Source organism: Eschrichtius robustus, chromosome 10 (assembly GCF_028021215.1).
Source record: "Eschrichtius robustus isolate mEscRob2 chromosome 10, mEscRob2.pri, whole genome shotgun sequence".
Lineage (NCBI taxonomy): Eukaryota > Metazoa > Chordata > Mammalia > Artiodactyla > Eschrichtiidae > Eschrichtius > Eschrichtius robustus.
In genome coordinates, this window is record NC_090833.1 from 46819980 (window position 1) to 46833800 (window position 13821).

At 36.5% G+C, this 13821-nt stretch overlaps 1 protein-coding gene across 1 annotated transcript; it reads right to left on the bottom strand.

Moving 5' to 3' along the window:
* Positions 1-2075: 2075 nt before the first annotated feature.
* Positions 2076-13532, bottom strand: LOC137770940 (cytochrome P450 1A1-like). The gene is given in 9 exon segments (XM_068553984.1): positions 2076-2368; positions 2371-2441; positions 5052-5145; positions 8177-8249; positions 8251-8291; positions 8382-8471; positions 11252-11375; positions 12712-13109; positions 13112-13532. Coding segments are annotated over 9 exon segments (1605 nt in total).
* Positions 13533-13821: the final 289 nt, after the last annotated feature.

The window sequence follows — 13821 nt, forward strand, 5'->3', positions numbered from 1 at the left end:
TATCCATATATTATCAATTGCTGTATCGTCATAATGAATTCTGTGTGTAGTCTCCAGATGATTATTTAGAGTGTTTATGTTAATATAAGTTATTTCAATGTAAAATGTTGGTACAGTGTTGCTTCTAATTATATTTCATAAAATAAATTATTTCCAGATAAGTAAATACATATAATTAAAAATAGCTTTTCTATTTTGCTTTTAAATGTTCTTTTCCCTGTCTTATTCTTATCCATGTTTCTAAAATTACATAAACTGCAAACTTATGAATTATACAAAAAGCCCAACAGTACACTAATTATGCCTTAGGAGCAGAGTTAAAGTGAAAATTAGCATTTTACAATACAATGTGTTAAAATAAATGTATAGAATCTTATTTGCTTACTGTTTAAAAAAACAAAACAAAACAAGAGTTTTAGAAAAACACAATTCCTTAAAGAAAATACCAGATAAACAGATAACAAGATTCCTATAGTGTTCCTGTCATCCCCATTATTAGTACATATACAGAAGATTTGATAGTTTTTTACAGAAAAAAATGTAAGGATAGTTTCAGTTTGACACACTGTCACGTGGATAATGCAAATAATTTCAAAAGCTTTTACAAAAAAGGACAGGCAATCCAATTTGTTTATTCCCAAGGATAATGCTGAATTTATTTGTCCTTGGAAAGAAAGACGAAGTCCTGACTTTAATCCTCAATGTCTGCCAGTTGTTTAACTTCTTGGCTTCCATTGCAACATCCTGGTCAAGATGGTCATCATCCAGATGGTCTTAGGTCATTAGCCCTAAGTGCTCTCTCCATCTGAATTAGACTCCAGACACGCTCTCAACTCCCGCCTGGATTTCAAACCCTTTATAATGCAACTCCCCTTAAAGCTTCAATCTGAAATTCTTAGTTTTTCACTGTCCATTTTATGTCCCTTGTATGCCTTAGCTCGTTAACAAGTCCAATTAAAGAAGCACATACTTAGTGCTGGGTACGATACTGAAAAAATTTTTTAATTGCTGTCTTTTTTTTTCTCATAACATGTTATTATGGGCTGAATTGTATCTCCCCCACCCTAAACCCATATGTTGAAAACCCAAACCCCAGTACCTCAGAATGTAACTGTATTTGGAGATAAGGTCTTTAAAGAGGTATTGGGTTGGCCAAAAAGTTCATTTGGGTTTTCTAGTAACATCTTATGGAAAAACCCAAACGAACTTTTTGGCCAACCCAATAGTTAAGCTAAAATGAGGCTGTTAGGATGAGGCTTTAATCGAATATAACTGTTGTCCTTACAACAAAAAGGAGAGACACAGGGATGGGTGGCCATTGAGAAAAGGCCATGTGAGGACAGCCCATCTACAAACCCAGGAAAGAGCCTTCAGGAGGAACCAACCCTGCTGACACCTTGATCTTAGACTTCCAGCCTCCAGAACCGTGAGAAAACAAATTTCTGTTGTTAAAGCCACTCAGGCTGTGGTATTTTGTTATGGCAGCCCTTGCAAACTAATACACATGTATATCTAGTAGGTATCAAAAGGAATTGGTAACATTGTAAAAAACACCAATTTGCTCTGAAGTTAAATTCATAATCCAGAAAACATAAGAGCAGATATAAAAATGGATTTTGAAGGAAACCCACCCCCCCTTCAAGTCCCTTTCCCTGCCCTCTCTAAATCTAACTCAGTCCACCTATTATCACCATGAACGTTCTCTGCTGTTCTGGGTGACTCTAGCTCCCTTCTCTGGACCTCCTGAATACCTAGTTCCTAGTCCAGTGGAAAGAAATATATTTAAAATCAGAACCTTGTTCTTATTCTGGACCCAATATTTAAAACAAATATCAGTACACCTGTCTATTGTAGCTGGCGTTAAGGGAAGGAAGATAGAACTCCTTTGCCTGCTCACTCCATCCAGCAGTCCTCGTTCCCTTCTTCCATATTCACAGTGACACAGTGACACCTGGGACACCATCACATGAGACATGGGTTTAAAACCCCATACACTCAAAAATCAGCTCCTACATTAGGATGGCATACAATGAACTGAACAGCACAGCATAGGGGTATGAATTTTAAATTTCTTGCTAAATGAATTTGAAGCCCATAATTTTTCTGAATTAAACAAGAAACCCTCCACCCAGTCTGCGAATCTATGAACAGGAGCTACCTGTGGAGCGGGGTTCTACTTGAAGTTGGAATGGTTTTGGCTTCATGACTAACCCATATGTGGGTGTCAGGTCAAGCTCGGCTCCTGGGCACTTCTCCAGCTTGAGCTGCTGCAGAACTGTGGTGATGAAAATGAATATCTCATTTCGTGCAACATCTTCTCCGAGACACTTCCGGATTCCCATTCCAAAAGTCAACACTTTCTCAACAAACTTCTATTCCGTTCCATGTTTTCACTTAGAAATCTCTCAGGTCTGAATAAATTGGGATTATCCCAAATAGTTCTGTATAAAATAGACAAAAATAAAAAATTTTAAAGGAATCATTTTATCACCTTTACCTTTGTTGCCAACTTTTCCGTAACAATTTTGTTTTGCATAAAGTGTCTTGTTCAAGTTCAGAACATCCTTTATAAATTATATATATATGTATATAGTTATGGAGCTATGTAATTATATAATTATTACAGATATATATGTCATTCTTTCCTTTAATATGTTGACAGGTTTAGTTATCATAAAAATTTAATACAGTTATTTTTCACTAAAATGACTTCTGGTGCATTAAATAGTGAACAAAATACATGAAATGTATTTAATTTTTTTATTATCTTAAATGAATAATTCCACAAAATTCTCATTAGAATATTCCAAAATTGTGGTATAAATATAAGGTAATAAATATTCAGTCTCCTTTGCTTTAAGTAAAATAAGCAGGAATGATGACACTGAGACACACCTCTCACTCAGGTGCTCTCTCACTATGTTTAGGAAATAGCCTTCACACATCATCACAAGGAGGAGCCAGGTCTCCTGAAATCAGCCCTGATTGGGGGGGTTGCCCACAGTTCCCAAACTGCTGTGCATTTGGTTCTGTCTTCTCCCTCCACCTTTTTTTTGTTACAGGCACCACATCTGGCTCATCTATGACAACTAATGTTTGTGAGTTGTCTACATCTTAAGCCATACATCAGGGACTCACTTGACTTCATAAAGAACTGGGTCTCTTTGCCTATAGATGTCACCCTCTGTCTAGGAGAAAAATTTGTTTTCTCTCTGCACCAGAGGTCACGGACCTGGGGACTTACAAGTCATACTCAGTCCTCCAAGAAACTTCGTTTTGCTCTCATAATCTTTTAAAAATAGTTAATTGTTGCTAACATTTAAAAATCAGAAGATTCCACATGAAAATCTACATTTTCACTTTCTTTTTTTTATAACTGAAAGAGCTGATAACAATGGGACAATGCCTTGCTCGCCAACAGTTTACTGGGTTGAATTAGATGCAGCAGATGACCTCTTGCCACTGCTTCAACAAAGTACATTTCTTTCATTTTTGGTAGTTTCCACGGCTCAGTGGGTGCTTGAGTTTGTGACCTTTTAGATTCAACATGAATAATTTTCCCATAATATCAAGTCTTGAATTACATACTCATTTACTTAAACAAGTGCCTCCATACAAATAGTATTTCTTTACTAGCACCTGTGTTAACTCAGTTTGTTTGATTATTACTCAATATTCAATATAATCACAAGTTCTTAGGATACTAGAACACTTGGGATACTTGGGGTTGTACCAACTGAAAATAAATGCCATTCAATTTACACTGACTGTATTTCTTCTTATAATGGGTTTAAAAATGCTTAGGTTTATCCAATATGATCACTGGGTGGAGAATGGATCTATCAATCTCTCTGACAGTAAGTGTTCCAGTGGGACGGTCTATGCAGTGTATTCTACCATTTTGCTAGTTACAGAGATTGTGAAGGTGCTGTTAGGTACACAGGATAATCACCTCCCTCCCTAAGAGCCTGGAGCCTAAGCCATCGGTCAGATGAGATGTTGGGTGAAGACGGAGAAGCTGTACAGAGTACTGTACATACAACGGGCTGAGCGTATAAGAATGCCATCTTGGGAATTCCTTGGTGGTCCAGTGGTTAGGACTTGGCGCTTTCACTGCTGAGGCCCAGGTTTGATCCCTGGTTGGGAACTAAGATCCCGCAAGCTGCGCGGTAGCCAAAGGGGGGGAAAAGAAAAGATTGCAATCTTTACCAGTTTACTGGCGACATCAAGCCCTCACCACATGGAGCATATAATTTCCATTAAACAAGATTTACATATTAAACAGGATTTGCACTGGATGTGAGTCCTGCTTCTCTTACCTGCTGAACATGTGATCTTAAGTAATTTGTTCAATCTGGCTGAAAGTTTCTTCATCAGTAAAATTGGGGTCATGCTAGCACCACTATATAGGATTAGTGTTGAGGTCAGAGGAGATACATCTGAGCTTTTTGTGCCCAGCACGCAGTGGGAGTCTATAAAGATTAACTGCACTCATCATTATTCTCACCAGTGCCATCACCACTCACCACCCTCACTTTTCACTGCCTGAGGTACCTTAGGCTCAGACTGCCCTTCTGTAGTTGATATCGGCAAGCCTCTAGTTGCATTTTATTCACAAATATTTACTGAGTGCCTACTATGTGCCAGGCACTGACCTAGGTACTGGGGTTGAGGAAAAAGCAAACAAACAAAAAGGGAGAGAAGAAAAAAATCCCTGCTTGGTGGCTTACACTCCAGCGGGGGGTTTCAGGCTGCTTTTCAAATATCGGCTGGTCATACACATGCAGAGGGTGAGCCCACGAAGTCCTTGGCTCACACCTCCCCCAGTGAGCCCACTTTTGAAATTCGATTTACCTTGAATGAATCTGTATTAAGATTTCCTCCTTCCTATTATCTGTGAGGAAAGAAAACTGAATTTCTTTCCAACTTCTTTCAAGAGAAACAGAGGGAATGAAGTTTGGTTAAGAAGAATGGAAATTTTTCCCAGATTAATAAATAGCAAACAAACAACCAAGCAAATGTTATCTCAGGAAATAATTTTGGTGGCTTACTCATCATGATTTACTTGATACATGTTAATAAAGGTGCAGTTTTTCCTGGGAATGAAATAACCATTCAGAGTAGTATCTGATGTAGCACCGTAGGAAAGAGAAAGGCAGCATTACAACGCATCCTGTAAATTCAAATAACCCATCCCTAAGCTGCCTCCCATGATGCATGGACTATTTTTTGTTAATGTTATTTTTTACTGCAATAATGATGTGACATCTTTATAAATCTCCCTTTGTTCATTAATTGATATATCTTCTACCTATTGTCAAATCACTAATTTATTCTTTTTCTTGTATTAGTTAAACATATTGAGCACCTAATATATTGAAGGCATTGCTATGAGCTAAAATCTCTAGAAAATTATCTCAATATTTCTATGACAGAGTTGGTCATAAGTAGACACATCCGATTATAACCGGAAACTATTAAGGACATTATAAAGCATTTTCTTTGTACCCCATGTGTTTTTGGCTTCTACTAGCAGATTAGAAAAACAAAACATAACATCATTTAGTACTTGATGGGAGGAACTAGGAATTGGAATGGAATTGGAACTAGGAAATCTGAACTCTAGATACTGTTCTCAGTGAGATGTTGGGCAAATCTCATAACTACTCTATGGTTTCATTTCCTAGCTGTGAAATGATATTGGTTGTATTGGATGGTCCCTAAGTTGCCTCTAGAACAAGTATTCTATTTTTCTAGTCCCATACTCAGACTTCATTATGTATACTGTACATCTTTCCCCTTTATACCTCTGTAATTATGCACGGTTTAGATGAAGTCATGTTATGTTTCCATATGGCACTCCCTAACTTCTGAGATGGCCCTCACACTCACTTCTCCCCAGAGAAGCAGTGACATTTCAATGTGATGAGTTTGAGAACAGTCACTGGACACGTTTGTCTTAGCCACTTCTGGGTTCTCTCTTCTGATTAGCCAACCTACAGAGAAGGTAATACATCTCAGCTATAGTTATTAATGGGCTGAGCTGAGGAGCAGGTGTCGTACTACCAGAGGAGACTCTCCTGTTGTCCAACTTTGCCAGAGTCCGAGTGGAGAAGTATGTCTAATTCAGGTAAAAAGTATGAGTAAGCCTCCTTGGTCTAGCTCTAAGCCAAACTGTGCAAACTAGCTCTGAGCATTAAAAAAGTTAATATTTGAAACTCTCTCTGACCTACTTTCATCTTGCAGCTGGTACTGAACTTTGGCAAATAATATGGGTATTATTCATCGGGTGCCCTCAAAACCCAACAAAGGAGAAGGTCAAAAAAGGGATGGAGCCATTTGTTGGAAGGATTACTGGCTCCTAGGTATAGCCACTTGGCTTTCTCAGTACATTCCTGCCCACACTCGCTCTGTGGATTCAGCTGCTCAAATTCTACTCTGCATAAAAACCACATGATCCCACTCTATGGAAACCTAGCATGTAAAATTTGATTTCACTAATATTAAACTATGAGTGACTATATATTCTAAAGACGGACTCAATATATAAATTCATTCATTGTAGGGTCTCTCTCTCTAAATATATACTTCTGAAACTGCATATATAAAAATGCCTTACCACGTAACTTTTAAAGAGCCTACATGCGATAAATATTTATTAGGGTACTGTTTGGTCTTTTGTGTATGTGTGTACATACGTTATATATAATAGCAAAACTTTTGCCCCTTTTACCTAAGATTCTTCCATTTATCTTTTAAAAATTCATTTCATTTTAACCCATTTTCTGCTCTTTAACCCCTTGTCCTTTTAAAAGGAAAATGGTAAACATCCAAGTGGAGAACAGATTAATCCCAAACAACATATTAATATATAAGATGCCTTTTATGTTTGTGCCAAAATTCTTGGTTTATATCACACTACTCTCATTGGCCGATGCCTCTGATCTTTTTAGTTGATATATTAGTTTATTTCTTCACTTCTAATAATATAATGAATACCTATTTCCTAAAATATATTTCTCCCTATTAGTGAGGCTCTCAGATGTATTTTCAGGATCCCAAAGATTATGATCACTTTCATTTCATCCCAAATCATGCCTGTAAACTTGGCAGGTCTCTCTGTTCCTGATTTCTTAGTAAAGCTTGTAGGTCGTACTCTTTTATGAAGCACTCAAAGTCACCCTACGGAAGCCTTTGGGACAGAAGAGCTGCATATTTAAATGTAGGATGCTTTTTATAAACTTAAGTTAAAGATGAAGTCTACTTCAACCAGAAAGGGGATCTGAAGGAAAGGGATCACAGTGAATAGATAGCATCATGTGTGAATATGGAGAGCAAACGAGAGAGGCAAAATACAGGGTACTGAGTGGCTCACTGTCTGGGCTTGACACTGCTCAGCTAGTGGTCTGGCCCTTGGAGATACCTGGGCTGAGGCACTGCATTCTGCTCTGCCGATTACCACATAGCGTGAGAGACATTCCCCCTCCTTCACTATATAAAGATGGGAAGAGAAAAAGCACGGATAATTTAATTTTTTATTTTAATTGTGTGGAATGGAAACAGTTCAAACTACCTGAACTTTGGTTGTTCACAAATATATTTAATAAAGCCTATCTACTTAGTCTGTACTTGCATGCATTTGGGATCTGGAGAGTCTGGCATAAGGTTCAGTAAACTTTCAAATATCTATAAACGTAGACTCTGTTTAATCTGTTTGTGGCAACTAGCTTCCTCGGTCTACTGTTCAGCAAAATTCTTAGCTACTGAAAATGAAGCCATATCACATTAGCAGGCGGCTAACGCTACTCGCAAGGGGAAGTTAAGTGAGTTTGTACAACGCTTAATAGCCAAACATATATTATGGTTGGATTATCAATTGTTCCAAATTTCCATATCCTTCTCTCCCCTTAATTTTTAAATATAAGATGAAAGTTAATGGCATCATAGTCTAGTTATAAAAAATATTCACAAAATTTGCCTTGCTCTATGTTAAAATTTCATTAAAGGTTTCAAAAGAAAACAAAAGGATTTAAAATAATATTAAAATAACATTAACATACTATAGATTTTAAAGCACTTAAAGTATTCAGTCTAATGCCTGAGGTTCCTCACTCCTCTCCACACCACCTGTGGGATAGTTGTTGTCCCAAAGGAGTAGCATATCCTTACCAAAGAAGAATAGTAAAAGGAAGAAAGGAGGCACGTCTGAATATTTCATTTATGAAAGCTTCTGTGTAGGGTAAAATTTTTCCTGTCTTCAAACCTGGTTGATTTCATCCCAATGTTTCCATCTGGGTAAAAAAAGGTTTTTTAAAAAATTTAATTTAAAAATGAAAATATATTCTTATAAGAATTATACTTTTCATCTGAAAGCGTGTTACCAATTTCTTCTTGAATTTTGGCTTGAATTTCTGGATAGCGTATCAAATAAAGAAAGCTCCAATATAGACATGTTGATATTGTTTCAAACTCTGAAAGAAAAAAGAGAGAAAAAGTGTCTTGGAAAAAAGTATTAGCAAAATTGGATCCTCAATTTGCTTTGTATTTGAATACTAAGAATCCAGGGCAAATAATCGAAATATGATTACCAATTAATAATACAATTATTATACATTAAGGTTTATTTCAAAGTATAGGCTTAACCTCTTACTCATTAGAGCAGCCACTACCAATAAGCAGAAAACAGCAAATGTTGATGAGAAGGTAGAAAAATTGGAACTCTAATGCATTGCTGGTAGAAATGTAAAATGGTGCAGTCACTATGGAAAACAATATAAAGGGTCCTCAAAATACTTAAAAAAGAATTACCAAGTGATCCATTAATTCAAAAGAGCTGAAAGCATGGATTTAAAAAGATATATGTACCACCATGTTCATGGTAGCATTATTCACAATAGCCAAGAGGCGGAAACAACCCACATGTACATCGATGGATGAATGGATAAACAAAATGTGGTATATGCATGCAATGGAATATTATGCAGCCTTAAAAAGAAGGAGATCCTGCCACTTCCTACAATATGGATGAACCTCAAGGACATTATGCTATATGAAACAAACCAGTCACAAAAGGGAAAATACTGTCTGATTTCATTCATATAAGGTATCTAAAGTAGTCAAAATCGTAAAAACATAAATTAGAAAGGTAGTTGTCTAGGGGTGGGAGTACAGAGGTGGGCAAATTGGGGTTTAATGGGCATAGAGTTATAGTTTTGCAAGATGAAAAAGTTCTAAAGATCTGTTATACAACAACGTGAATATACACAACACTACTGAATTGTACATGTGAAAATGTTTAATGTAGTAAATTTAATGTTATGTGTTTGCAACCACAAGAAAAAATAAAATAAAAAAGTTTTAAATATATAGGTATTATTTATAAGGCAAATGAAAACACTGGAAATATTTCACTACAAAATAAACCATTGTTATAATAATAATGGCTATGATCTATGTATAATAATAATTAATATCATAAATCATACATAGCTATTGAATGCTTTTTCTGTTCTATGCTCATTTTATTGAAGAGAAAACTGTGTGTGCCTCAAGGACATTATGGACCTTGCTCAAGGTGACAACTCAGAAGAGACAGAGTCAGGACTTAAACGTGGACTTATCTGGCTTCAAGGCCATAAGTTTGTATAAGTGCATAATGGAAGGTTGAGTACATTCAGTTTTTTTAACACTGATTTTTAGTGTACTTGCTTTGTTTTAAAATTCATCCTTTAAACAAGGTATCTTCACTTTTGATATTATCTATACATTGGTAAGATGTTTTTCATTATTGAAAATAAAAGCCAGAAACTCTATGTAAAACTTCATCTTTTCCTCAAGGATGACTTTACACTACATCAAAGAATGTGATCAGTTCTTGAAAACCTAACACTCAGAAATACCACATTAAACAGCTTTTTTAGGCTGTTTTAATTATAAATTCAACTCAATGATGACCTAATGCCAAAATTAATAACGCTATTTGTGTTTTCTACTAAATCTTATAATCTAGTAGCAAAAATTAGTGTTTAAATCAATATATCTTATTCCTAGGTTTTCACGATGATGATGAAAATGTCAACAATGATGACTACTCCAAATATTGATCACTTGATTGCATGGTTATTTGAAATGGGGGCTGTAATTAGTCTCGCTTTAGAGATGAGAAACATGCAGCACAGAGATGGTTAAATATTTCACCAGGACCACACAAGAGACAAAGCTAGTACCCTAATTCAAGTCTGTGGTTCCACAGCATTGGGACTTAAGGATTTGTTTGTTCTCTAAACAACTTGCATCACAACATGTGCAAGAAGTGCACCCAAATGTAGCTTCAGAGCAAAGTAAAATCCTTCCCAATCATCTCTTCTCAAGACTCGGCTTTACATTTTTTGAATAGGGCAATCTCTTACAGTGAGCCAGTAGATTCAACAGTTCTCATGCCACAAAATTTCTAACATGACTTCACAGTGCAAGGAATTATCCTGAAAGTGAGTTGTCCAAATGCAGTTGCCAACAATGGTGTTTGTAGTAATGTGCAGTACGGTGTGAGAATATGGACTTCTATTCAGAATATATTGACTCTATTCACTATCAAAAGAGAAACAAAACAAGCCATGAATGCTGCACGAAAGACACTGATTTTGCACATTGTAGAGCCATGGACAATATATCCAAGACCTAGGACTTTTATTAGGTGACCCAGAAATTCTGCTTCTTAACATAAGACTATAATGAAAAAGGAGGCAAAACTGATGCACAAAGATGGTAATTAGCATTGGCGAGATGTTCAATATCTGTATTACTGAGACAGCAGACTGGTAAAATGTAGGGGGTACTGGCCATGGAGTACTATGCGACCATTAGAAGCAGTAAATTAGAAATACACCTGACAACTGTGATTGAACCTTAAAAGTATAATAGGGCTTCATGAAAAAAGTTAGAAATAAGTTGAGATGTAAATAACAATGGTAATTTACATATATTAAAATTCATGATAATATTAGAATACATGCTAATACATGAAAATATAAAGCCCATTTTATAAGAATACATGAAACAAAAAAACAGCACTTAAACAGATTAAGAGTAAATGTCAATGGGTTGGGAAAGGGACTGAGAGTGGGATGTAGGGATCAAAGTCGTAAATGGCCAATATCAAAAGAGGGAAAGACTCTACAATGTAAACAGTAGAAAACAGAGAATTGCAATTAATCTTGATTCACCTTAAATATTGATAAATACTTTCACATACCAGCTCCAAAGAGGTCATTCACAGTGCCTATGATTTCATCGTCATTTAAGGTGGCTGTTTTGGTAGCAGCATATTTGTTGTGGCATGTATTAATCAGAGCATCAGTGATATCTTGGCTATAGTCCTGAGGATATAAACCTTAACATGATTAGTCATCCCTACTTACCTTCTACAGCATATATGACTCTTCTACAGCATAATATGGCAAGAAAAAGCCATATTACCATGTACTTGAAATGAACCCAATTAACTTAGGAATATAAAGAATATAGGTAGATCATTTTAAACCTTGCAACCAGTTTTGCTTGTTAATGCTCAATCTTAAGGCAATGCTCAATCTTAAAAGAATGTAGAATAGAAAACCAAGGTACCAAACTCAAATTTCTTCTTGAAAGTTTTTTTTCAATCAATAAAGAGTATACCTATGTCTGGAAGCACACTTAGAAAAATCAGAGGTTAACTTATTACAGAGAAATTGCTAAGCAATAAATACAGTAAGAGGTTTTCAAACCTACTGTAAGGATTTTACTATAATCACCATGAAGAGGAAGTGGGGCTAGAGTAGGTTAGGGAGTAGGAAGAGAAATTTATGAATTTCACAAACTCTTTTACTTACTGTATCTGATCTAGAATTCCCTGCTGGTACCCTGAAACACATTGTTTTCTGCCTCTTCCTTCTAATCGGAGGGGACTTAAGTCCTCACATCTCTTCATTTGCTCAATTACTCACATTTTCATGTTTTGTTTTTTTCCCCGATGCCCTCCTCTCAGCAAACTGGTCCCCAAGAACTAGGATTCTTTCTAGTACATACATACTTCAAGAGAGAAATTTACTCTTTTGTGGACCATCAAATTGGGCCAAAACCATATCAATGGCCTCATAAGAAGGTTCGCTTCTGTCACATGGATAACATTTCTGCATGTGTTATGACCTCAAAGTTCATTTCTTCATAGGAAAGAAACTCAAGTAGGATATGAGGGTAAATTGGAAGTTTCCTATAGAATATTCTTTATAATTATTCAAAACACTTTCTGAAAAAAATATGCTGATAATTTTAAGACCCGATAGTTTCAGATGAAAAAATTAGAGAAGCAAAATTATTGGGTCATTTCTTCAGGAAGCTCACCTACATGTTAGTCATCATTTATCAGCCAATTACAGATTCATAATTCAAGTATGTGCCTTATCAGCACACTAGGGAAATTTCTGAGGTCTCAAAAAATTCAAAGCTCTTCTTATGGTCCCTACATGAGAACTAAGTAATACTGCCCTATAATCGCTCTGATTGGACCTCACATTTACCAATAGTTTGGGTAAGGTTCATTATGGAAAAATTACAGTGAAAGAACCAAGGTAGTACATAAAGTTGTCTGAGTTCTTAATGCATCTCACCCTCTTTTTTTTTTTTTTTTTCACTTCTCACCAAATCCCCAGTCCTGGCATGAATTTAAACCCTTACCTTATCATATGTTGTAAGATGATCTTGTACATGTAGAGCAATAAACTGATTCAGGGCCTGATAAAACTCCCGGGGAGAATTTATAATTTGCAGTGGAAGGTAGCAGAAACACAGTATGAAATCGGCAGGATTAGCAGCACTGGAGGCCTTGAGTAAGTCGTCATTCTCTTTAACTATTCTAAGAAACTCCTCATCACTGTGGTCACATCTCTTGCCAAAACAAAGGGCACAGACAATGTTGGCCACCGCACATGTAATAGCACCTCTGGGGTCAAAGCTGCCATTCTTGGAAGTCAACTCTGCAGAGACTTTTACCAGCTCAGAAACTGCCTCAGTGACATGTTTCTCCAGTAAGCAAGAGCAGGTGGAGGAGTTTGCTTCTGCTTTAGAAAATGTTGTAAAGCATTGGAAGCAGTTTTCTTATGAAGCTTCCAGCTCTCTCCATAATTGACCGAAAACGTAAGACTCTTTCCTTCTGCCAGGAAAGAAAATGTATGCATGTTAGGTCGGCCTGCAAAATGCTCTCCATCTTTCAGTAGTACTTGTTTCACCATCTCCATCCCATTCACCACAAGGACAGGCACCATGCCAAGTCTGATGAGAAAGACATTTCCGTATTTCTTCCTCATCTCCACGAATGTAAGGTAAGGATGGTCTCCAAGCTGAAGAAGATTTCCTATGATGGGGAAGGACCATGGGCCAGGAGGAGACACCTGCTTTCTCCCTTTGCTCCTTAGTGCTCTTACAAAAACAAAAACCATCCCCCAAATTATGAGAGAAGTGGTCACCTCTCCAGGAGTGATTGCCATGCCGAATATCATTTTCAGGAATAAAACACCTAAAATAGAAATATGTAACCCTTATTTTTGCCATTCTAAGCATAGACTAAGAGTAGTCTTTCTCCATGTAAACATTTAGAAGAAAAGTACAGACCCTTTGTATTTAGTTAAAAGCTATTACTAAACAATGCACCAAGAGGGTAAAATTAAATTCTTGTAAAATGCACTGTACCTTTATCTCAATTCTATTATTTTCATGATTCTAACCACCAGACCAAATGCTTTCACGTCAGTTGTTGACACCATAGACAGAAGAAGAGGACAACTCAAC